The 27,187-nt window shown below is 44.6% G+C and overlaps 1 protein-coding gene across 1 annotated transcript in view; it reads left to right on the top strand.

The window, feature by feature from the left end:
• The window catches only part of LOC308311672 (partitioning defective 3 homolog B-like), a 201,851-nt gene that overhangs the window by 104,912 nt on the left and 69,752 nt on the right, over nucleotides 1-27,187 (top strand). Inside the window, exons 19-20 of the mRNA XM_080758462.1 lie at nucleotides 8,025-8,258; nucleotides 9,598-9,784. Of these exons, the coding sequence (XP_080614588.1) occupies nucleotides 8,025-8,258; nucleotides 9,598-9,784 (421 nt within the window). The remainder of the gene's footprint in view (nucleotides 1-8,024; nucleotides 8,259-9,597; nucleotides 9,785-27,187) is intronic.

Genomic DNA, 27,187 nt, shown 5'->3' with positions numbered 1-27,187 from the left:
ATGTATGTAAAAACATAAAAAGTTGAATTATGGAGACATGAGGTTTCTGCCCGAGCGACAGCGAAGATAATGACAGCTGGCACATAGAAACCTTACATGTCCAAAATTGTCACTTTTCAGGACATGCTGGATCCAATGTAGTTTAGTCACTAGCTTTTGTTCCTATTTATATAACCCACAGACACACATGACCAATTTGAATGTGACGTCCGTATGTTGGGACTGTCTTTTATTCTAGGCAAAGTTTCTCAAATTTGGGGGGAAAATAAGCCAAGCTCCCACTCCCAATGTCTTGCCTCATGATTTAAATAACTTAACACAAATATGACTTATTGGAGATCAAGGGTCATCAGTGTGTCTGCCCAGACAAAGACAGTTGAATGACTTGTCCATGTCTGTGGCAACTTTCTGGTTTTTGGAAAAAATAATAATAGGTTTATCTTTATTTGTTTACATTAAATCTCAGTCTCCACACATTAGGAGTCAAATACTATAACCTACACATTTAGAGATAAATAGACATAAGTGTTTCTGCTATTATTGTCTCCTGTTGGCCCGGCCGATGCTAAACTGTGCACACACACTCCCTGGATGCCAACGACAAACCTCTGCCCCAAATCTTACACAATGGGCTGTTATAGAGCCACCATGAGGCGATTTTTTTGCAAAACACATTTCTTTATACAGTATTACTCATACTCATTTTATCCATACATCACGCAAATTGCTATACAGTATCTCTACAGTCATGTGATCAACACGGACCTGTCCGCTTCCATATTCCATCCCCAATCGCTACGATTGCCTTCCAAAGTTGGCAGGATTTTTCCATTTCCAACTAAATCCTCAAATTATTCCTCAAATCATTAACACAGCGTGCGATTTCCGTGACATTATGCACACACATGCCCACGAGGCAGAGGAAGATCCGTTTACAAATTTGGTAAAACACATTTCTGTACATTACTCATCCATACATCATGCAAATTGGAATACACTATCTCCATAGTAATGAGATCAACGCGCTTCTGTCCGCTTTCCCATATTCCATCCCGATTGGCTAAGATTGCCTTCCAAACTTGGCCAACTGCAGGATTGGTCCATTTTGAACAAAATGCCTCATTTACACAGCGTGTGATTTCCGTGAAATGACGCACACACATTCCCACCAGGCAGAGGACGAAATGCAACGTAAATGTTTACACCTATATCTGCACCGATCGGTGCACTACTACACATTATGAATAAACTGTTACGTGTTATATATTTAATATTTTTATTTAATTGCCCTCGTAACCACCAGACGACAGAATATTGCACAACAAACAAAAAAAACATGTGCATATTACTCCTACATATTTTGTCCAAACATCACAAACGCTCTTATCCTGGTGGAGACCTGTGCCCCGAGGGGCACTTCTCTGCTCATTCCGTATGTCCGTGCTGGCCAAATACAATTGAGATGAAAATGGCCCTCACAAGCTGGCATGGTGATGACCCTTTGATGTAGATACAAGGTATCTGTCCGACAGTGGGGGGTGTGTGTGTGTGTGTGTGTGTGTGTGCGTGTGCGTGCATGCATGCATGCGTGCGTGCTGCCAGTATTTCAATGTGCAACGCTGTACGCTACCATCCATTTTCCACAAGCGCTTCTAGCCATGCAGTGTGCCAGGTACATAGCCCACCTCTTTAATCCAGCAGAGGTGAGCGAGTGGTAATTATGAAAGGGCCTTTCCAAGTCTCCTCCACTTATTAAGACCATTCATCTAGCTGGGCTGCCTAAGTACATGCAGGCCATATGTTCTCACTGGCACACGCACACACACACACACACACACACACACAGTTCATCTAAACCAACGGGTTCCCAAGCACTGGGGCCGGGAAACGTTTGTGGCTCATGCACACATTTTTAATGGTTCCCTTTATTTTATTTTATTTCCCCTATTTTGGTTTTAATTATTATTATTTCAACAAACATTTTCCCCCCAAAAAAGCAAAAAGATGTCATGAATTAAAAACAAATTCAATTTTTTTTTTTCAGTAATTAAAATGAAGAAATAAAAGCAAATTCAAAGAAATTACCGGTAAGTGAAAATAGCCGATCTACAAGCTCACAAGAGCTTGTACATCTGTGCAAATAGCCGATGAGCTTGTAGATCTGTGAAAATAGCCGATCTACAAGCTCACAAGAGCATATCGTACCGTTTGTATCATAACGTTTGCGATGCAAATAATCAATTGTATCAATACTAAGTAAATCATTGAATTTGATCACCATGAATACATACTTGTATCGTGCTGAACAAACTCATTTGCTGCCACCATTGGCTGTTGGGGGGGGGGGGGGGGGGGGACGACTCTGCTGTCAGAGCTTAGGGGAGCACCGCGGACCCCCACTTGATAAAATATGCCAAGGACCCCCAAGAGGCTCTAGAAGTGATTCTCAAACCATTTCATTTCTATGACCCCCAGTTTGACATTAATTAGTCTACGGACCCCCATTTAATGGCATTTCTATGTACCAATGGAACCAAATGGACCCCACTTTGGTAACCACTGCTGTACAGTATAAGCATTCAAGCAGCATGCACATGAGGTGAAGGGTCTTGAAATGAGAGAGAGGTTGAGACATCAGTGCTCTAAATGCATGCAGACCATATGTTCTCCCCCTTTCATCTAAACGTCATTACATGTGGACCGCTGCCTTCCCCCCCATCCGGCCTCCACTCATAACCACTGAGTGCACTTAAACTGCCCGGCGATGGAGGATGATTGGCCGGCTCTTTTAATTGGAATGGGCTTTTTATTGGCCAGCACGGAGCCATTGGAGTGAGCTGGGCTCTTAATTAAATGTATTGATTTGAACTGATTGTAAGAAATAATCAATTTGAATAAAAGAACGTTTGTTTTATGTAGCAGAGCCGACACATTGGCAGTTCTGCTGAATTGAACCTATTATGTTATTTAGTCTGGAGTTGTCTTTTTAACACTTGTTGCTGGGGACACTCTGAATACTCTGGATACTTTGAGAAGCACTTTCCTAGAGTGTAATCTGGGTGGCCCTGGTTTAGTGATGGAGGCTAAAAAAAAAACCTAATCTTTTTTTCACAAGGCCAGAAGAAGTTCCAAGTTACTTTGTAATAAATATATATCTTTTTTTATATTTCTATTTATTTATTTATATTCTTAAAAGAATACCCACAATCTTTTTTTTCTTTTTTACATTTCCTTTTGTGAGCCACTCTTGGTCCCTGTCCCAGGGATTGGGAAACCCCTCCTCATGGCTTTTAGCCGCATATGAACTTCTCTCTGCTCCAATAAGGATTTATAGGCTGAATAAAGCCACGACACCACACGCTTCATTGCATTTCCTATTGTGTGGCTTTTTCTTTTACGCTGCGGCATTCATTTGAATTCACAACTCCTTTAATGGAAGAGGTCAGTGGTTGAAGAAAGTATACTTAGTAAATGTATCAAGACCGCAATGTAAAAATAAATGTAAACAGATGTCCTGTATTCAACATGTCACTTGCGTAAAAGTATGGCATCAACGTATCGTACAGTAAGTAAGTGAAAGTACTTCTTTTTTTCCGCCCAAAAAATTGCAAAAGATTACTTTTGAATATCTGAAGAACAAATAATAGGGCTTAACTGGTTAACCCATTTAGGCCTGACGTCGATATTCTAAAAATGTATTTTTTTCTGAAAAACCTCATGTTTATATATCAGTGGTGCTCAATATTTCATGTCAAGGACCCCAAAAATGATATGTAATAGGCCGCCGACCCCCATCTGAAAATATGTTGTTCCAGGGACACCTCAGAAGCAAAGATTTGAGTTAAAAACGTTCGCTCTGAAAGAATATATATTCAAAGATTTGAGGCACATTTTCACCATTTTTCAATAATAGTTCATAGCGTTCATAGTTCATAGCGCTATGAGCTTGTAGATCTGCTATTTTTTAATAGCAAAAGTGTAACATAATGCTTAAAACACCAAAATGGGTTCCCGCCCCAAAATAGGTTAATGTGCTTTGAAATAATCTAAATCTATAAGTAACAATAACTGAAGATATCAATTAAGTGGAGTGGAGTAGCCTATGGAAAAAGTCCAATATTCTCCTCTGAGACGTAGTGGAATAGAAGTATAAAGTATACAAACACATGAACCATTCAAGTAAAGCACAAGTATCTCACAAGTGTCTCTGTAATTCATTGCTCTCAGGGTAGGTAGAAACCTCATCTGCATATTAAATTTTTTATTTTATTTCATCTTGATCAACCTACCTAAAGGTATAACTATTGCGCTGTTTTATGTTTTTTTGTTTTCTTATAAAGATTTTACGTACCGGATTTCAGTTACAGTACCATTCCCAATGGAGGGCACCTTCTCATATTTTTTCTCTCATATTTTTAACGTAAATGTTGAAGTTTGAAGCATTACATTAGAATAAAAAGATAATGGTTTTGGAAATGCAAGGTTTCAGTCCGACAGCAAGGAAAAGGCTAGAGTTTTAAAGAGAGGGGGGGAGGATAGCATTTATTGATCCTTTCTTTTACAAGTGGGTGTGGTCCTAGGACTCCTGTCTGTCCATAGAGAACAATTACATTGCATGTGTTTTTTATGGCAAACGTAGAAATAGAGCCCCCTTTTTTTTTACTGCCTCCCAACAAAATGACCCTGTGTTTTTTATGAGCCTGCTGTGAGATTGGATCTGCAGATGGAATAGGGGTGTGTGTGTGTGTGTGTGTGTGTCTGTGCACGTCCTTGTACGTGTGTGTAATATAGAGAGGGTACAGTGTGTGCATTTGTGCCGCATGTGCAATAACCTATAGCATTGTGCCGTGTGTGTGTGTGCCTGCGTTCACATATGCAGACATGTCAACATTTTCCAGAAAGCCGATCTGCAAGCTGACAACATGCTGCTTGTGGCAAAGCACACAACAACATACTACTTGTAGCTAAACTGTAGATTGATCATCCTCCATCTATATATCGTGTCGGTTCGGGTCGAAACAAATTTATGTCCTGTTGCTTTTAAGGATTCAAATAAAAAATTAGCAGCAAGCACGAGAGCTTAAGCAGGGCGTTAATTTACTAAAAGTCACGGAAAGTCAATGTGGAGATAAGAGGTGTCTGCCCGACAACAATATACAAACATTCATGGGATTCACGTGCGTGTCTGTCACACAATATGTGTCCCTGGCATAACTCGGACAGTGTCTCAGACTATAGGTGCGTGTCACTGGTATCTGTCGGCACCACAGGTCTGAGAAAGACCACGGGATTCGAGGGGGAGGGGGAGGGCGTGTTGGGGGGTGTGCAGCGTTTCCCTGGCAACTTGGCTTTTCGAAACGTGGGGTCTGTTGTGAGTAACCACGGCAAACCCTCTCCGCCTCCATTCTCCACCAAGCTGTTTACTGCTGGTGGAGCTTTATCGTGGTGCAGTTGAAAGGTGTGTGTGTGTTTCCACTGGGCAGTCTAGACAGTTTTGCCTCCTTAGAACAATTTTGACAATTTTCAGTTTCAGTTTGTTGGTTAGTTTTGACATGGTAATGCATGGACTCGTTAGCGTAACAATTGCGTCCACATGTTACCGTACTTATAGTTCACGCCGTCTGCCGTTCAATGTCAGCCGGTCGTGACACTTTTGCATTAGCCCATTTTGGGCGGAAACCCCTTTTGGTGTTTAAAGCATTATGTAATGCTTTAGCTATTGAAAAATAACAGATCTACAAGCTCATTTTTTTTACGTCAGGTCTAAATGGGTTAGGCCTATCTGCTGCGTGCATGGGGAACCTCGTACGTCCAAAACGTGTTACTTTTCAGGATCCACATTCAATCTCAGCAAAAGCAACAGATCTACAAGCTTGAAACCGCTTCGTGCCACGTTTCCACCTTGCAGATCTGCTACTTTTGATGTTTTGGTGTGACGCTGTGGTATATGATCAAGTATAGAGGACGTTAAGTTACGGGAAAGAAAACTCAAAAAAGTTGGAGAAGGATGTTATGAACCACATATGGGACCACAGGGCCTTTAAAGTGGGGTGTACTGCGGTGTAGAAGCGGAGTTCTGTGTCGTATATCACCCACTGTGTGATTCCCCTCAGGCTGTGTGACTGGAACACCACTCAACTCCCCCTGTTTCTATGCTCAACACTGACAAGATTCTACACACTATAAACCTCATATCCATATCACATGCAGGTTTACGTGTGTGTGTGTGTGTGTGTGTGTGTGTGTGACTATTCAGTCAGTTTCATTGGCACCATATTGTACATAATCGGAGCTTGTACCTGAGGGTCCTGAGGTCTACTTAAGACTCACTTTTTTACTTCTAACCACTTTAACCCCATTCTGGGCACATTCACTAAAAATAGCTGATCTACTGTACAAGCTCACAACGTGATCCGAGCTTGTAGATCTGCTATTTTCGGTAAAGAGACTTTACTCTACCATGGATTGAAAAAAGAACGCACCAAGAACAGTGCAACTCTCGTCCGGTTGTAGTCTAGACGGCCTACGTGGTTAGACTGAAGGGATATCCATGAATTACAAATATTACCCCCCCCCCCCCCTGGAGTTATGACACGTCACCCACTTAGAGAAACCCTGTACTACTGCGGTCTCACACAAAAGTAGCCAAAACAGCCAATCTCGCCCGTGCCCGACGTCTGTTCGCCCTTTTGTCTCGTCTCCATCGGCGGGCGAATCGGACGAGGCGTGATTGGAAAGGGCGTCCCGAGGAGCGCCATGCCGAGCGCAGCGTGCCGTCTGATGTGTGTGATAAACGCTCATTTCACCCTCCGCTGGTCCAAACAGGGGGGGGGGCACTCATCCTGACCATTAAAGCCTCATTATTCATTTACCTCCAGCCTTCAACCAATTGACACGCATGGACAGAGATCTCACTCTCGCACACACGCACACAGGCACGCACACGTGCGCTCACACACCACGCATATCATGGCTGATTTGTGCTTTGCCACACTCGGCGTCGCACATAGGAAAAACGCAGATGTACAAGCTCACAACACATTGCTACATGGCACGTTGTGAGCTAGCAGATCTACTAGTTTTTGATGTGCAACTCTGGCATGCAACTCTGCACCAATCAGACCTTACACTTGCTTTTTACGCGCGAGCGTGTGCGCACACACACACACACACACACACACACACACACGCACACGCACACACCGCATGTGCGGAACTCCTCTCATGCTTTTTGGTTGCGGCGGCTCGTTTTGGCAAAGGAGCTTAATTCCATCGGGGGGAGCTTGCGAGCCGGACAGCCGTAATTACATTTGTGACACAAATCCTTGCCTCTCAAATTGAGCGTTTTATTCCTGAAGCCTCCCCACCCCCTCCTCCTCCTCTCCCCTACAGCCATTCATACCTCCTCATTCCCCCACAAATCCTCTCGGAAAGTCAATTTAAAGACTTAAAGGAATGCGACACACTCCTCCCTAAATCCTTCAACTCCATATAGCGTCCTTGAAATCTCAACGGTTTCACTTTGGTTCTAGTTAACGGCTTTTTCAAAACTCTCTCCGTCAAAGAAAGGGAAAGAGAAAGACGTAACATCTCAAGTGCTGCAGCTTTCACCAAAGCGGGAGAGTTTCTTTTTTCTTTTTGCTTTACTTCACAGAACAGGAGAAACCATCATATTGTACCCTTGCTATAGCCAGAACGCAGGGCTACTCTGAGCCTAAGGTGGCCTATCCCTGCTTTTAACCCATTTTGGGCGGGAACCTGTTTTGGTGTTCGCATTATGCTATGGTTTAGCTATTGAAAAATAGCAGATCTACAAGCTCATAGCGCATGCTACGAGCTTGTACGTAGGTCTGCTATTTTTTTGAAAAATCTAAGAATGACTGACATAGAAACATAGCTTTTTCAGAAAGCTGTCATTTTCAAACAGACATTTTTTTAAATCTGATCTCAGGTCAGAACGGGTCCGACTCCACATCCACATCCACCTCTCCCAACTCTCTCTGCCGTCTCTCCCCGTCTCCCAGATCAGTCCCCGGCGGCCGGCCCCACGCTGGGCCCCACGCTGGGCCTGAGGAAGTCCAGCTCCCTGGAGAGCCTCCAGACGGCCGTGTCGGAGGTGGCGCTGCAGCGGTCCGAGGAGGAGGTGCCGTTCCACCGGCCGCGGGCGCACCACATGGTGCGCGGCCGCGGCTGCAACCAGAGCTTCCGGGCCGCCATCGACCGCTCCTACGAGGGAGGGGTGTCCGAGGCGGACGACGGTGAGAAGGAGGACGACGCGCTGTCATATAGCATGCATAATTAAAGAAAGGAATAGTGAATTTCTTAGAAATGTCGACTAGAACCATTGGATTAATCCAATATAGCACATATTTGCTGTGTAGAAAATTCCCCATACGTAGGTTCATTTAATTTGCATTATTTGTGCAGGCCTATTTTGGGCAACCTCTAGTCATTCTTTAGGACCCAGTTTCCAACTTTAGTTCAGGCATTGTTGGGGCACTCCCTAATGCAACAGGACCCCAGTTTTGTGACTCAAGGTTCAAGGTTTCTTTATTTTGTCTCCCACGGGATAAATGTCTTGGACCCCAAGGACCTGCCCTGCAGCATACAGACACAATACAATACAATACACAATACAAGACAACAAAGGCACACAGTGACCCGTACAACATTTAAATACCACACACCAACATACCTAGTGAAAAAGAGGAAGAACATCACCTCATAACCTTCGACCCCTACCCTGTCTGCCCTCTGCAAGGACTCTGTTAAGGAGTGTGATTGACAGAGGGACAAAAGAATGCTTGTACCTATTATATTTGCACGCATGGACCTCGTACCTCCTACCTGATGGCATTAGATACTCAGGGTATAGTACATGGGAGGGGTCAGACACAATTTTCTTAACCTGTCCAATGGTGCCTGCTCAAAGATGACCTGGGGGGGATCGGAGGTGTAGACATACCATCATCTTGTATTTTACAGTTAGGTTTCCAAACCAACTACTTTTGCACACATACTTGTCACATGGGAGTGCCAGCTTATATCACAATCCATGTGCACTCCTAGATATTTACAGGAGGTGACCTGTTTGATGTCATGACCATGTATGGTGATCGTGGTGTGGTCACCAATAGACCTGGGATCCACTACAATCTCCTCAGTTCTCCTTACATTAACTTGTAAGTGATGTTCATCACACCAGGTTACAAACCTGTCCACTCCAGTTGTATGGCTACTGGTGTTACCTTCACTTGTGAGTAAACTAAGGATAACAGTGTCGTCAGAGAACTTGACTACACACTGATTGGGCTGTGAGCTGACACAGTCATTTGTGTATAGGGGACTGTGCAGTTCTAAATGCCTTCTTGAGGAAATACCACATTCATTCATTGAGTCATTGATTAATTTCACCATCCATGTCTGTCAATCAACTAAACTCAACTTCATATAACATGGTGATACTGTATATTGGGAGTACAATGGAAATCCAGATATTGGGGGCGGGTCATATTGCTAATAATGATATCTGGATGAATCCCGTTGTAGACCACCATCACTGACCCCTCACCCTCTCTGCTCCTCCCCCTCCGACAGACGACGACCTATCGGAGCAGAGCTCGGGCCGGGACACGCCCGCCAGTGGCTCCTCCCGCCAGGAGCTGGACGACACGACGGACGACGGCAAGAGCAAGAAGAGCAAGACGAAGAAGAAGGCCAAGAAGGAGAAGAAGAGCAAAGACGACCCCGACAAGAAGAAGAGGAAGGGCTTTGCCCTTTTAAGGTAAGAGGGTTTCTCCTTCTTACCTTGTCTTTGCTTGCTTACCTCGCTATCGGTACGATGAAATCGCTGAATAATCCCTCGCGTTCATATTTTGAACGAGAGGCAGGTCAGAAGTCAGAGATGAAGAGCTTAGTACATCCATCTGGTCAAAACCACGGAGAGCGGCTTAGATTACGCGTGAATTCTTTGTGAGTGGTAAACAGGGAACTTGCAGAAGGATAGGCCAACCCAAAAACAGTCTGAATCGCTTAAGGCAGGGTTTATTTTTATTTATTTTTCCTCACGGGTCGAGAACGCCTGCTTTCAGGGGAGTGATTTCCTGGGTTTCATTCCTTAGCCCGACAGACCTACAGTATTCTGCGTGTCACTCTCGGACTCTTTCCTGTCAATAGTCCACTGTACTATCAAAACATTTATGAATGAATGAATGAATGCACAGGTACATACGAGTAAAGCTTTTTTTTTTTTCTGTCTGGCTTCCTTCAAACAATGCAGCACAGACCATTTGGTTGCCCTGCTGTGCATGATATGTTTGTGCTGCCCCCCCCCCCCCCCCCCCTCATCCAGATTGATAACTTTGAGTCGTCCTAATGTCGGTGCTAAATAACACTTGCTATACTGCTATAGACCGGTCGGGGGAAGAAGGGCCACCGCGGCTGAGTAGATCATTAAGATTATTAAGCGGTGGAGACACAAAGAAAACTGTTATTATTATTATGTTGTCCCTCCCACACCCCCCTCGCGTGTTGGATGCCTAGTGGCGGTGCTGATGCAGCGGCATGGGTGTGCAACGGTTAACCACTCAAACCCTAGAGTGAGCTGAAATAGCTTCATATGACCGGCAGCGTGTTTTTTTTCCAAGGAGGATGCGGTTTGAACTAACGACCATCACATGACAAAGCCACAGCACTTGTGCCATTCATTTAACAAGTAAGAGAGAGAGAGAGAGAGAGAGAGAGAGAGAGAGTAACAATTTACTATCGGTTAAATATCAAACACATGGGCTTTCACCTCGGGCATAAAATAGGTTTTGTCTTGTCTGAATTTGTGGGGATTTTGCTTTCCAGTTGATCGCAAGAGAAGATATTTTTAGCGTGAAAATAAATCTTTTGGCCCTCAGGCTGGGTCGGCACGACTGTAAGAGAGACTCTGGTTCTGGTTAGCTGGCGACTTCAAGCATCTAGTCTGTTCCTGCACATGTGATGCTGTGCCTCCTGTTGTTACACATTCTACAGTCCACTAGAATAGATAAACACATTTACCATGATGGAGACGTTTTTACACTTTATTTTGATTTAGTCTTAGTCTTTTGAATAACACTTTTAATTTAGTCTTAGTCCTTTTTCTTCTTGTTTTTTTTGTCATGTTTATTTCAAATATGCCAATAAAACAGAAACAGTTCCTTGCATTTCACATCACAAGGAAAAACAATTAAAATAAAATAGCAAGAAGAAATAAAAGGAAAAATAAAAAAGAGACCATTAGTCTTTAGTCTAAGTCTTAGTCAATATAGTTAACACTGAATTACTCAAGACATATTCAACAGTTGCTTTCATCGATTAGAAGTTGATAATCCAAAATATCTTCCAATCTTATTGTCACTCTTTCTTTGATTTTTAAAGATTGTTTTTTTTTATTCTTTTTGGCTTTTGTGCCTTTATTGATAGTCACAGTGAAGAGGGACAGGAAAGAGGGAGAGAGAGACACGCAGCAGAGGTCGTCATGAACGGGACTCGAACACGCGACGCGCTGTCAGGCCAGAGCCTATATGTGCCTATATTTCTTTGATTTTTGATTGTATTTATTTGAAAGGTTTATTTCAAATAAATAGCCAATTTAAACTGAATTTAAGAAATGAAAACATCTGGGACGGGAACTCAGATGAATGTAAGGGACAGTAGCTTCGAACCGGCGACCTTTCCATATCCCCCAAAACAACCTATACGTACTCTACCCACTCGGCTACGCCGGCCGGCATGACTGCACAGCCCCACCCCGCTGAACGTGGTTCAAGGGGGTTGGTTGGTGGCTTGAGGGGGGGGGGGGGGGGGGGGGGGTTACACATTACAGCTCAATCCGATCCCAGGTATACAGTACAATTTTATCAGCATGGCTACTTGATTGCGGTCGTTCGTCGGGAAGGAGTCCTTATCTCGGCGTGACACGGTGACACGCCGCGGCCAGCGTGTCATGGCAGTCTCCCAACACTCCAGATTCAATTAGGCCCCCCGGGGGAGGGTGCGAGATAGCGCCGAGCGAGGGGGGGGGGGCGCCAAGATGGGGCTGATAAGAATCCAATCGGCCGTAAGTGTCAAGGGCGATAATGGAGAGATGGTGGCTCACACGCAGAGACACATAGTCACACACAACACATACCCCACGGATGAGAAGGACAGGAACACCCAAGGGACAAGGGGACAAGGACGCTAGGGGACAGGTATTAGATGTGACAGGGTGATTGATGAACTTGGGCCGGACAGGTACTTGGCTGTGCGCAGTTAGGGCTTGGTTTACACTGTAGTTGCTCGTCGGACGAAAAGAGTAGATCTACAAGCTGACGGACCTCATTCAATGGAGCAGTGCTTCTCCAACTGTGGTTCCCACATGATGTGCTTAATGTGCAACATTGTTTTCTCACTCAATAGTAAACGAACCAAAAACAGTATATTCACAATATCTGCACATTTCTTTCTTTGCTGTCAATATCAAGGTCAGAACAAGACACATAGAACAAACAAAGACTAATATTGAGTACTAATGAACATCGTAAAGGGGGGGAAAAGAAAGAAGAAAAAAAAAACGAAAACACAAAGTAAAAGGTAAAACAATATTTTCCATCAGGGTTTGGTACGTTAAGTGATATTTTTTGAGGGGCACTAGCCCCTCCAATGCATGGCTTTCCCAAATTACAGCATGTGGCAGCCAAGTCTATGGATTTTTTTACCCGAGCCTACGGTAATTAAAAATAACCGGTCGCCAAGTCCATGGTCTTTAATGTTTGTTTAGGGTAGTTATAATGTCAAATGTTGCCAGTCAATTATATGGATTTTAATGTTTTTGTGCAGTAAATGACAATGTAAGGCACTATGTAAGAAGTGTGATTTTCTTTTTTTAGAATAACCAATTTAAAAGCTGGACTATTTTCACAATAAACAATGGAAGCTAGTCAAACGCAACATAATGCTTCAACTCTTACACTCCAAGTGCTTGTCTGGGTGAGGGGTCCCAGTTGAAATATTCATATATGGGGGGGGGGGGGGGGGGGGTGAGGGTTGCGGCCTGATAAGTGTGAGGAAAATGCAACTTCCCCTCCAGGATCAATAAAGTTCTATCAGCCTACATCATCTGAGTTTCGGCAGGCGGGTTGAACAACAAAAAGCAACAACAATTTTGCGTTTAATGTTGAAAGAGTGCACATCATCTCGTGTTCATCTCCAACTACATCACTTGACTATCATGTCCATCAAGCTGAATTAAGAACAAGCGCTTTAGATGTGGCGTAAACAGCCGTGGTCTGTTTGGATGCGGCTCCGCTAGACCCCCGAGGGGGAGTCTTCATATTTATTTCAGCGTTCCGCAGAGTTGTTGACTCCTCCGTCTATCTCTCCAGCTTTCACACTTCCATTGGCCTCATTTATTTTCCTCCTCTCTCTCTCTCTGTATCTCTCGCTCATGGTCTCATGTTGGGGTTTGCTGGGTGTTGTTTTTCGCGCGGATCACCGGGCGGCGGCGTGCCAACGCGCCGTGATGCAGATCGATGCAGACACCTCCTAATTGCATTCATAATGTCGTCGCCCGCAGCTCGCCGCGCGTCTATCAGCGCTGCCTTTGACACCGAACGTCAACACAGACGCTTTGCACTCGCTCACACACATGCAGTAGACGTGGACGCACGTGCGCGCGCACACACCCGCACAACCTCAGACGTATTGATCGTATTACGTATTTGATCCAATGAGTGCGTATGGCAGAGTATGCTAACACAACATAACTAATATATCTGTATGGTAGAGTATGCTAATAAAAAAACAACTAGTTCATCTGTATGGTAGACTCTCTCTCTGTCACACACAGATTTAATAAGACAACATGATCATTTTAACAGGAGGGACATTCCAAGTTAACGCCTCAAAACGTGCCTTTCCGCCGAGCATTAAGCCTGTATAACTTGACAAGGTCTGAACACGGTTAGTAGACTCCCCTGCCTGTTAATTGTCGAAGCTCCGGCCTCCTCTCTGGTCTGTGTCTGGCCCACACGATCATTATTGAACTTGAAATATGACTTAATTAACCGCAAGTATTGCGCGGCTCAATCTAATTGCAGCTCTCCAAATGCTACGGTATTTCACTTCCAACGGCGGAATTAAGGAAAAGAGCAAATGATGCGCGTAATGACCTCCCATTTGCCTCTGCGACGAAAGCACACGGTAGCTCTGAACAAATTAATGTTTAGAATCGAGCCCCGTGTTCACTGGGTGTAAACGTGCATTTTAGCATCGCCACCGTTTGAGATACTACTGTAAGGCTTGGTCAAAAGTCAAAGTGCAGTAACTACGCAAATAGTTTAACCGACAAAAGGGTTATAAGTCTTTCAATTGGTCAGCCCAAATGGGTTATCGGCATTTATGTGATATTACACTAATTGTATGTGTTATATAATGGTTCTCGAACGCTAATTGGATCATTTGACCTTTGGGAAGTAAGTCAGTGAGTCCAAAAACATTACAGCACTGCACTTTGGTTCTTAGAGAGAGAGAACAGACAAAATGTATGGTGTAGACACACACACTCGATACAAGATTTTGACTCACAACGTGAGCTTGCAGATTGGCTATTTAGTGTTATAGTGGTCATTGTGATGCTATATTTAGTGATTTCCTTTTACTGGGGACCCCTGGGGACCCCTGGGGACCCCCAGACCCTAACTTGAGAACCACGGGTGTAGTAGACTCATTAAAGTTACAAGCGGAGTCGATATCCCCTCGTGTCTTGTTTGAGAACATGTTGATTTATGCTGGCGTAGTGTTTGTTTAACCCGTTTTGGCCTGACATCGAAATAAAAAAAAATGTCTTCTTAAATCCTGACAGTTTTCTGAAATACCTATGATTCTATATCAGTGGTTCCCAATATTTCATGTCAAGGACCACAAAAATGATCTGTAATTGGCCGCCGACCCCCCATTTGAAAATGTTGTTCCAGTGACCCCTGCGCCACATTTTCATGATTTTTCAAAAATAGCAGACCTACAAGCGCGCCACTCACGCTATGAGCTTGTAGATCTGCTATTTTTCAATAGCTAAATTATAACAATGTTTAAAACACCAAAAGGGGTTCCCGCCCAAAATGTATTAAGCCGGGCTAACGCTACTGCAGGGTAATCAGAGAGATTTTGGGTCAGAGACTCCCCCTCCTGACAGTCGGAGCGGTTCCCATTTGAGGCTGATCAGAAGGGATTATCTGCTCAGATTATCCCGTAGCAGAGGGGTTCAAAGATGGGATCTGGGAGCGCCCCGGTGAATACCAGACATGATCTGCATGATTACAGCACCACTGCCCGAGTGGGAAGGCATAGACCCAGCTCATTAAAGGACAACTTCAGCCATGTTCAACCAATCTTCATAATATCAATGGCCCCTACTGCTCATGATAATATAACTCATGTCTACTCACTCTGTGTCTCAGAGGAGGGCCGTGGACAGTTCAGAAACCTGTCTACGCACTCTGTCTCATAGGAAGGCTGTGGACAGTTCAGAAACCTGTCTATGCACTCTGTGTCTCAGAGGAAGGCTGTGGACAGTTAAGAAACCTGTCTACTCACTCTGTGTCTCAGAGGAGGGCCGTGGACAGTTCAGAAACATGTCTACTCACTCTGTGTCTCAGAGGAGGGCCGTAGACAGTTCAGAAACATGTCTACTCACTGTGTCTCAGAGGAAGGCTGTGGACAGTTCAGAAACATGTCTACACACTGTCTCAGAGGAAGGCTGTGGACAGTTCAGAAACCTGTCTACGCACTCTGTCTCAGAGGAAGGCTGTGGACAGTTCAAAAACCTCCGTGCCAGTGACATCATCAAAGGGGAATCCAAGCTAATAGAAATGACAGGATTTCCAGTCATGGGGAGTTGGCGTGCTATAATGGAAGCAATTGTTATTGCATTATTAAAGGAAAAAAAGAGAAGCAATCTTGTGTTTGAAATGTCCAAACCTGCCTGCCAACGATGTCACTGGTAGGCAGGTTTCTGAACCCTCCACAGCCCTCTGAGACACAGAAGTGAGTGGACCCGTGGACCGAAATGGTACCATATTATAATGAGCATTAGTGAGGACCAATTATATGAAGATACGTTGAAAATGTCTGCTAACTCCTAACTGAAATGCTTTGTTCATTTCTAGTTTGTGTTATTTCGTTTCAGTTTTACTAATAATGTTGGTGTGAACCCAGCTTTAACAAAACAAATGAACAACAAAGCAGTCAGTCAGTTGTATATGCTGTCAGCCCTCATGTCTCAGCGTTGAAAGAGATGGCTCGATAGCCGCGACTTGTTTTGTATTTCTCCAGCGCGGTACACCTCCCGCGCTTCTCCATTCGCCTCACGTCTGGCCGTCTGATTGCCACTGATTCCAGCTGGCGGAGAAACCCTGACACAAGCCCGCTGGTCAGCCTGATTGTTATCCAACCTTGAGCATCAGCCTTCACCTATAGTACACATATGGTCTCTGTCGCGGGGAAACCTTGTGAGGCGCTGCTTTTCAGGAAATGGGAGAATGTGTTCCAATGGATCCAGTCATTCCAATGTAGTGTTTATTTAGCTCTTATTAATCCTTTTCATGGGTTCAATATGAAAGAATACACAGAACCACACTCCACGTTTTTCAGAAATGGTGAAAAAAGTAGGGCGTTGATATTTTTACTGTATGTGTGTGTATATATATACTGTGTATATATATATATATATATATATAGAGAGAGAGAGAGAGAGAAATATCTCCTGGTGCATTGCACATATACACACAAGACAAGACAAATTCAATTATCTCTGTCCTACACGCACGTGCACCCACACACGCACGGTTGCGCGACACACACACACACACACACACACACACACACAATGCATACTATTGCACCACATTGTGAGCTTGTAGATCGACTATTTTCAAATGCCGAAATCTGATCTGGGTGAAATTATGAAGACGAGTGGGGACGTCCTGGGCAAAATAAGTGTTAACCGCCAACAGCGCCATCTGGTGGGTGGCTCAGAGCGCCGTCCATTCATTTAAAATGGCGGACACCTTTAGTCAAACTTGTTTGGACCCAAAAAGAATAATCCGATTCTAAAAACGGCGTCCTCATAAACGGCATAAGCCATCAGAATTTTCATTTCCGCTTTTCTTTGTATTTTCTTTTGTTATGAGTGCGTACAGGACACAGTTGTGAACCGTAATCAATTGATGGCGCCAAATGGCGATTATGGCGCCCAATTAGTTAAAAGCGTACATATCTATACAGAGTGCACTGTGTAATGCTCTGCTAATGGCTAGATATAATGAAAGTCTTCTCCAGAATCGTATCACAAGGACTTTATACGTGCACTGGTACTTTATCTGTGCAGCCATGCTTGAGTTTGTGAAGCTTATTATAAAATTGTCTTTTAAATCCGATTAGACACATTGCCATTCAAAAGGATATCTCTGTCGGGTGGAAACCACACATGTCCAACATTGTTACCTTTCAGGATTCTAATTCAAAAGTAGCATATCTACAAGCTCAAAATGGATTGCTTCGCACCACGCTAGCTTTTGCTGCTTTTGTGTGACACTGTAGTGTAGTAGGGCTAATTTACAAAAATATGCGAAAGGTTAGAACAAGTTAAAAAAGAAGAAGGTTTCTGCCCATGCAATAGCAACGGTACATGAACTATAACCCCAATGTCTGTCTGTCTGTCTGTCTGTCTGTCTCAATGTCTCAATGTCTGTCTCAATGTCTGTCTCAATGTCTGTCTGTCTCAATGTCTGTCTGTCTGAATGTCTGTCTCAATGTCTGAATGTCTGTCTCAATGTCTGTCTGTCTCAATGTCAGCGTCATACCCTGTCGTGACTCGTGACAACATGAAGAGCATCCCACCACCAGTTTAGGGGACATGAAAGCCGTCGTCCTGATCCGCTGTTTGCAAATCTGCCTATATCTCTCTCTCTCTCGCTCTACTCTCTGTTGATGAAATCCAACAGCGATGCAAGCCAATTAGCGCAGCGCGTGGCGCTCTGGTCCTATCAGCAATAGCAGCAGTGTGGCAGGGGGACGCGTTGGCATTTAGCGGTTTGCTGCAGTCACTCGTCAAACGTCGCCGACACGGATGGATTCACACACTGTACACGACATCTTTTACAGAGGCTTTAACTTCAAACCTTTTCAAGGACCCTCAGAATTCTGAGAGAGTACAAATGGAACCAAATGCACCTGTAAGGGTCCTATTATGTCTTTTTGTTCCTGTCTTTCATACTCCATGTGCGCTTTTATTCCTTATTCCAGTAGCCTATCTATTTATCCATTCCTCATTAGATCAATCCTAATTTCCTTCCTTCCTATCATGTCTTCCTTCCTTCCTATCATGTCTTCCTTCCTTCCTTCCTCTAATCCTTCCTTCTCTGTCCCCTTCCACCTCTACTGTCCTAATGCCACATGTCCTTCCACGGTGCCTCCTCTCCTTCACGTCCTTCATAACAATAGCTGCATCTCCCTCAGAGAGGTGTTGGAGTATAAACCCATGCTGCTATGAGGGCATATGCTACTAGTTTGACATGTGTACTGTGTGGACGTCTCAGTATGGTGACTGTAAGCCATGACGTGGTGACTCTGTGAGGCTGTGTACTTAATCCCCACCTCCAGCTTAAAGTCACTGCGGGTGGAGCCTTTTGATCTTTGATCCACCGTCTCCGCCCGGCCTTTCCACCAGCCTGTCTGGATGGCACAACTTGAAACTCCAGCGTTGGCAAGGTTTACATTATGAACTCCACCTGTCCTCAACTCGCCCCGGGCGATAAACATCAACTGTTAAAATAATATTTATATGGACGAAGGGAACCGTCACGTCAGTGACCTATTGGTTTCTACAGACTCGTTTTGAAGGCACTTTTTTGTCGAATTTAAACCCACAGCGTTGGAACTGCCGGTCCCGAAAAGCAACCAGAATTGTGTATTAAAAAGCGCTTAAACTGGCACTTTACAAAATATGCAGATACCCCATACACTTATACAGTATGTTGGTTTGTTTACTGTTGAGTGAGAAAACAATGGTGTACATTAAGGTAATCATATTAATACACAAGCACATGAGTCTAGACAGACATGGATGTGAACCAACCGTCTTGCCATACAACCACAATGTGATGTTAACTACTTTGCAGTCTGTAGCTGAAGCCTGTCTTTTCAAGTTGTTGCTGTCACTATAAGCAGGTATACCTCTGTATTCTCTGCACTGTGGCTCTGTAAGTAATGTATTGCCCGGCCACTATAAGCATTTGCTCAATGAGAACAGAGCGCGCGCGCACACACACACACACACACCGGGGCCCGAGTACCTACCTCGTATTGGGCTATGCCTAAGTCCTGGCTCCGCGCCTGGCCTGTTCGCACACATTTGGTAAAATGTACGGACATTTTTCAGCATGGAAACGATAATAATTGTGATTACCTTGAATAATTTATAATGATTGTATTGCCATCCTAAAATGTTCTCACAACTATAGTAGTACAAACCTTTGTGTGTGTGTGTGTGTGTGTGTGTGTGTGTGTGTGTGAGAGAGAGAGGAGGAGAGAGTGATAAAAACCGAGTTGTCCATTACATCTCGGCAGCTTGTCGGCCATGATGGGTACTAATAAAGTTAGTGTCTCTGTCTCTCTGTCCGTCTCCTAAGCCTCCCAAAAATGTGACGTGACACCGGGAAAAAACCCTCGTCACCGCCGTGTAGCGGTTGATTGGAGCGTTAATGAACACCATTCTTGTGTTTGGAATGACGTGTTTGGAGCTTGCGGATCTGCTGCTTTTGATACCGTTTTTGGACACGGCGAGTTTTCCGCTCGACGGAGACGATTGAACCACCTTGTCGGGGGAAGCAGACAGACCCCCGGCCGCTATCACGGACCGCAGCCTTCGGGGGGGAAAAAACAAATTAAACGCTCCCCCCTCCTCCTTTCTCCTTCCTAGCCTGCATCCTGTCGTGCTGGGCAGCTCTCCTGAAATGTGTGGATTGGTTCATATTTTAATTTGTATTGCCCGTTGATGTGTGCCGTCAGTCAAATATGGGGTGGTGGTGGGAAAGTAACTAAGTACATTTACTTAAGTACTGTACTTACAGTAAGTTTTGAGGTGTTTGTACTTTACTTGAGTATTTCGAAATTTGTACTTCTACTCCAGTACATCTCAGAGGCAAATGTTGTACTTTTACTCCATTACTCCAGTACGTCTACTCATATGAAGTGCAGTCATTTATATGGCATTTGATCACACAGAGTAATTCTCACACATTCTTTGTGTGAGAATTACTCATTTCGAAGCCATTTCGGGACAGAAATATAAGTACTTTCACTTTGGTGGTATGGTTTGATGCCATATACTTTTACTGAAGTCAAATTGTGAATATGGTATTTCTACTTTGTGGTGTTGGTACTTACGTACGTACAGTAAGTAAGAGAAAGTGAACTTCTTCCACCAACGGTCGATGCCTATATTCCCTATTCCTTTGAGTGAGAGAGAGAGATGAGAGATATCATGAGAGCTTTGCTCACTCATTTGGCTCGTCTGTCTGTCTCTCTCCTCTAAAAAAGCAGCCATCACTGTGTTCTTTCAAAGGCCTTTCGTGTGTGTGTGTGTGTGTGTGTGTGTGCGCGCGTGCATGTCCGACTATTGGCTCAGAAAGCCACACTAGCACGCTCAACCGCGTCACCTGAGGACATGGTTACATAAAACCACTTAAATACACGTGCGTGTGCACACACACACGTATGCATTACTATATTTGTGATGACATCAACAGGATGCCGATTTTATGGAACTTTCATTTGCCATTTTAAACCCTAGTGTAAGCCTAATGCTGAACACAGCATGTTACTTCCAGGGCACGACTCACAAATATAATCATGCATACTGTAGCGTTAACCCTAAACATACAACCTATAAACTAATGTGTGACCCTTCCTATATTTAAAGATGGAGTGCAACCATCTGAACTTAAGCCTGCCCATAACTGTTTGTTAATATAGTATTGATTTAGTATGATAATGGGCAGGATTATTTTATGTCACTAACTTGTTGTATTTCGATTGGGCCTTTTGACTCAAAGGCTTTCAGGAAGAAACCCCAAATACATATTTGAATATTATAACCACACCTGTGGCTGGGGGTCTATTCGACTAATGTTAACTCCATAGACGCATACAAAACAGAAAAATGTAATTAAAAGAAAAATCACAGCACTGACTACATCTTTAAGCGTCACTCTAAAATATGTGTTATTCCCTAAAACAATCCTTTCTCCTGTGAGTACCTGGTAAATAGTCCTCACAATGTTTTTCTCAGATTCTACACAGTATAGTAAAACAAGTATGCGTACACACACACACACACACACACACACAGTCACACACACACACACACACACACACGCCACTGAACTCTGTGAACAGTGGCGCGGTCGGTACCGCCGGGGGATTGCGTAAGCCTTTTTTTCTTGTGGGTTTTTCTTCATATCGACAGGCCTGTGATGTTCTTGTTTGCCGGTCTATCAACAGCAGCGCAGCCTCGCTTATACCTTTTAGACCTGAGGTCTTACAACTCCTGACAGTTTTCTTAAAAACACATGTTTCTATATCAGTGGTGCTCAAACCTTTTCATGCCAAGGACCACAGAAATTATATGGCCGCCGACCCCCATCTCAAAATTTGTTCCAGGGACATCTGTTCCTGTTAAAAAACGCTCGCTGTAAAATAATAATATATTTCAAACATTTGTACACATTTTACACAAAAATATGTAAGCTGTAAGCTTGAGCTTGTAGAACGGCTATTTTTCAATATCTAGTGTATAAAATAATGGATAAAGTGCTTAAAAGCTAAAGCGACACAGATGCGTTCCAGGTCTTGATGGATTATGCCTCACGACTCGGCTCTGAGCACTCCACTCCTCTCCGCAGGGGATCGATAAAACTCCCCGTCATCCTCTTCCTCCTCCTCGTTTAGCTCGTTGGATCCCCACGCCGTCTCGCCTCTAATTACCTTCGCCTCAAGGACTTATCGTCGAAAGTCCGAAACCTGGAGGGACGGCGGAGAAATGAATTTGTTTTCTTTACCATGTCGGGTTGGATTGTCCAAGTGGCCCTCGCTGCCAGGGGGGGAGCTGGTCTCTCACTCCACCCCAGGCTTCACTTCTTCCCCTCCAGACAGAAATACATCAAATGGCCTTTTCAACAGCATAAACAACGTCTCAACTAAACTAGCAAAGCTACTTTAAAAAGTCAAATTAAACTGACATTGAATGCATGTCAAGTCAAAATGAAATAAAAAACGAATGAACAATTTGCAACTATAATCTTGCGGTAGAGCAAAACCAAGGCACCTAGTATAGACCAGATAGGACAATGATGATCAACTTTACATTTTGAGGGGCGCTATCCCATCCTATGCCCGGCTTTGTGTGTTTGTGTGTAACCTATAGCGATTATTTGATTGGCTGAGCAATGTGTGTACCCCATAGAGGTGATTTGATTGACTGAGCAATGTGTGTACCCCATAGAGATGATTTGATTGGCTGAGAACGGAATGTGCTCAGAAAACCACAGAGATGTATAGCCAGTAGGGCATTAACATAATAATCGAATAGTCGACTAGCAAAACACTAGTCGACACTGTTAATTGACATCCGATTATTCGCTAATATTTTTTTAAATATTTTTTATGATTATGATTAAATTTTTCTACAGCAGACATGCAGGCATGCAGCTGTGAGCTCTGTTGTTTTGTTGGTAGTTCGCCAACTTCAGTACTAATCCATTCCTGGCTGATTGTTTTCATATCATATACAAGCCTACTGTACGTGGGTTTTGCCGTCACCCTCACTCGTGTAAGTGCGGTGGGCGGCGGACTGGCGGTGGCACTAGCAGCATTGATAGTTGATCATCTTCATAGCCTGGCAGCCTGCTAGCTAGCAAACCTAGTATGTAATCATAACCTCCTCCTAGCTTGTAGCTCCTTCTAAAAACCAAAGGAACTGTGGTTGTAACTTGTTGAACATTTAGGGTTGTATGAAAAACATCGCATGGTTCATTCCTACTCCTCCTCCCCGCTCCAGTCTCCACTCTCCAAACATTGTGAACAACGTAACATGCTATGCTGCTCCGTAGAACGGTCTTGCGCATCAAAAATAGCAGATCTACAAGCTCACAACGCGTCCATCCGTGAGTCATTGTGGACTTGCAACTTTGACTTGAAACAGCTGAGCTAATTTCGGCTAATCAGAGCGGCATTCAGCGTAATCTAGTAAGAGAGTGGCGACACTCGTGTTGACTCCCACTGTAACAATGGAATGCGGAAGTGCTCATTCTATCTCAATGGGATAGTTCCAATAATTGGAACTATAGCCCGCCCCTAGGTGTGTCGCCACTCTCTTAGTACTATTCCACTCGGCCTGCATTCACCGGCTCTGTTTTGCGCCACTCGCTGGCTGTTTCAGAACACGATGTTTCAATGCTTAATTGGATGGAATAAATATCATATTTTACCACCGACTAATCGACTATAAATCGATTTTGATGGTATTCGAGTCGACTATCAAAAATCACGTTTGGTGCTGGCGGCGTGTTTCCTCCTCCGCGTCATCAGTGCCCATACCCGAAGGTGGGGTTGGCGAAAGGGCCTTTCTGTGTGGAGTTTGCATGTTCTCCCCGTGTCCCCTAGGGTAGATACCCTCACAAAAACATGCAGTAATCGTGGTCTCTAAACTGCCTCCCCCTGGCCAGCCGGGGCGCCTGATGGAGGGGAAAGGAACTGGTTGGAATAACGTGTTCCTTCCACGCGCTACGTCCAACCAGGGAATCTCCCCCCTGTCAGGTGTAAAGGAGCAACTTGGACACTCAAGCATGAAGGAAGCATGAGTTAAGTCTGTTGCTCTCCCCAGGTTGGCGGAGGGTGTGTAGAGCCCAGGATCACATTAGATGATTGACACAGGGGTGAAAAATGGGTTACAAAATCGTGGGATAAAATAATATAATAAAAAAAATCACGTTTGGTTAATGCCCTAATAGCCAGCGTTCTGTGTCTGTGTGTACCACGGAATGGAGTGACCACAAAGTGAGGACGCCAATTGTGATTGGCCGGAATGTGATGGTGTAGAATGATAAGAGCGCCCTCACTTCACTCGAGTGTGATTCTTATTTGAAGGACCGCCTGGATAACAAATACGTGTACATAGGTTTAAGTGGGTTTTAAAGTTAAAGCCGACTGCCAATGAATCTCCCCTCTCTCTCTCTCTCTCTCTCTCCCTCCCCCTCCCCACCACCAGCATAGGGGACATGGTCTCGCTGAATCATTGTCGGTCTCATAAGGCAATTATCCAGCGAGACACAGGACGAGAGAGACGGGCGGGAGACGTCCATTTGCGTCAATCATCTTCCGTATGCGTCTGGTCCCTGTCCAGTGATGACCTTTAAAGTGACCCTGAGGTATAGGAAGCTTCCATAAAGCAGACAGACCATTCGTTTTTTTTCCCGAGCGCAGACCACTGGCGTGGCATTTCCATGACGCACTGGCTTACGCGGCTCCCATTGGTCAATTAAACAGGGGGGGGGGGGGAGCCTTTGGCTACGGGAAGTGTATAGTGGAGGGCCGATTTATCATTTGGCGTTGTGCGCGTATATCCGCGTGCACACGCACAGTGCAGACGCGCACACGCACACACCCACACACCCACACACACTTACTTGCATGAGGACCATTTCCTACTGTTAACTTTAAAGCAAGTTATTTGAACTCTAAACCTGAGCCACTGCAAGTGCTACGGCATACACACACACATGCACAAAACATCCTCTCTTGTCGTCTTCACAAGCAATGATGGATGAACTTCCTCAGTCATTACAGTTCTGGTAATGACATGCACATGCATGGACACACACACACACACACACACACACACACACTGCGTGCAAGTTCACATTCACTTTTTCTCCTTTTCTCTTTGCACCGTTTGTCCCTTCATTCTCACTCACGATCAGTCAGATGGAAATGCGGGCGCTCGCACACACACACACACACACACACACACGCTCTTGTGTTCCAGACAGCAGAGGTTAAGTGTCTCCAGTGTGAGGGAGTCGTTGGGGCCAGCAGTGTCGAGTGTTAAACCCTCCAAGCATGAACGGAGACACGAATGTGAACAGTTAGATGGACCTCTTCACTGTGTGTGTGTGTGTGTGTGTGTGTGTGTGTGTGTGTGTGTGGTACGCGCACACGTGTTTGTGTCTCCTTGCTATAACATTAGACTCCCAGTGAAGAACTACAGTATATATAAAGGAATAATACAAATCCTTTTAGCCCGTGCCCCGAACGAGACATTTGTCGGTGGGGCAAATGATTCTCACACACACGTACAGTAGGTACGTACAGTAGGCTACGTACGCACAGAGACATTGTGCATTTATAGATAGATATAAATGAAACATATTTTTGTTATTGTTATTATGCATGGCTTACAGACTAGGATTTTAGGAATATCTGTGTGTATATATGCTGATTTTATTGCACTCTGCTCAAAATCACTGGGGAGAAATGTCTGCCCAATACAGCCAATGCGATGAATGGGCCTCAATAATGTTAATAATAATGGATTTTATTTATAATGCTCATACATACCTCATGTATCTCCTTTGTATCTCTGACTCTGAACCAGTCAGAAGAGTTTGAAGGTCGTCACACCACACGCACTTTGTTGACAAGGATTGTATTTATATTTGTATTTTTGGTCCCCTCTTTTCTTTTCTTCGGCGGAAATGGCCGATCTACAAACTTGCATGCACACTCGGTGAGCTTGTAGATTGGCCATTTTGGCGCAAATGTTGGCCTGCAGCATAGGGTTAATCCATCCATCCTCTCTCTCTCTCTCTCCTCTCTTCCATCTCTCTTATCTCCTTCTCTCTCGGTGCACGTTTTAATCGCATTCAGCTGGGAGGGCGGGGTAACATGGCTGTGTGAATTGAATTGGTTATCGAAAGAATGAGAGACCACCCCCTCTCCCTCCTTCTCTCTCTCTCTGTGTGTCTTAAATTATTAATTGGCTCTAAGCGATAGGATTTTTTTTTTAAGGATCCACAGTGGTCCGGATTAATCTCTGGAGGGCCGGCAGCTCTGCCTTAACTTTTAATATCAGGCATTCATAGCAGATGATTTGCTTCCAAATTAGCTGTTAGGGCAGACATATGGACTGTTAGGGCAGACATATGGAGAGCAGATCAGATAAATACATTCAATTATGCCCTGGTGGGGGAAACACACCTCCACCCGCCCGATGGATGGATGGATTCTTGGCTGGTTGGCTGGCTGACTAGCTGGTTGGTTGGCTGGCTGGCTGGCTGGCTGGCTGGCTGACTAGCTGGTTGGTTGGCTGGCTGTCTGGCTGGCTGGCTGGCTGACTAGCTGGTTGGTTGGCTGACTGGATGGTTGGCTGGCTGTCTGGCTGTCTGGCTGGCTGACTAGCTGGTTGGCTGACTAGCTGGTTGGCTGACTAGCTGGTTGGCTGACTAGCTGGTTGGTTGGCTGAATAGCTGATTGGCTGGCTGGCTGGCTGACTAGCTGGCTGGCTAGCTGATTGGCTGGCTGGTTGGCTTGCTAGCTGGTTGGTTTGCTGACTAGCTGGTTGGTTTGCTGGCTGGCTGGCTAGCTGGTTGGTTTGCTGACTAGCTGGTTGGCCCCATAATCTTCAGGGCAGGGCGGGTCTTGGCTGCATTAGAACAGGCTGTGACAGGCCAGCGTCCCTGTCCGTCACAGTGTGCTCCTCCCTAACAGCGCTTGACCTCGCTCATGAGATGCGCGAGCACCACATTGGCATCAGAACGCTGTGGTGATCCTAGCAGGTTTTAGTGGCGAGTTGTTCTGTTGCGGTGCACGTTAGCCTGTAGATCTGTTCATTAGACAGTTTGCAGTTGAGGCATTTAGCAGACTTTCAATAGGTCTAAAAAATACATTAAAACAATACAATGAAAAAAATGGTACGTTGAAACTATAGCATAGGCTACCAGGTCATGTGGTACATAAAAAACAAGCCAGAGTAGCAAAACATGTCATATCTTGGTCAGTGACACTCGTTCTATGGAGTAATGTATTTTTTTAACACGCTGCTCAGCTCCCATACGTACGTGCA

This window comes from Protomyctophum bolini (genome assembly GCF_963924005.1).
Source record: "Protomyctophum bolini genome assembly, chromosome: 24".
NCBI lineage: Eukaryota > Metazoa > Chordata > Actinopteri > Myctophiformes > Myctophidae > Protomyctophum > Protomyctophum bolini.
This window is presented reverse-complemented; position numbering and strand designations above follow the sequence as displayed.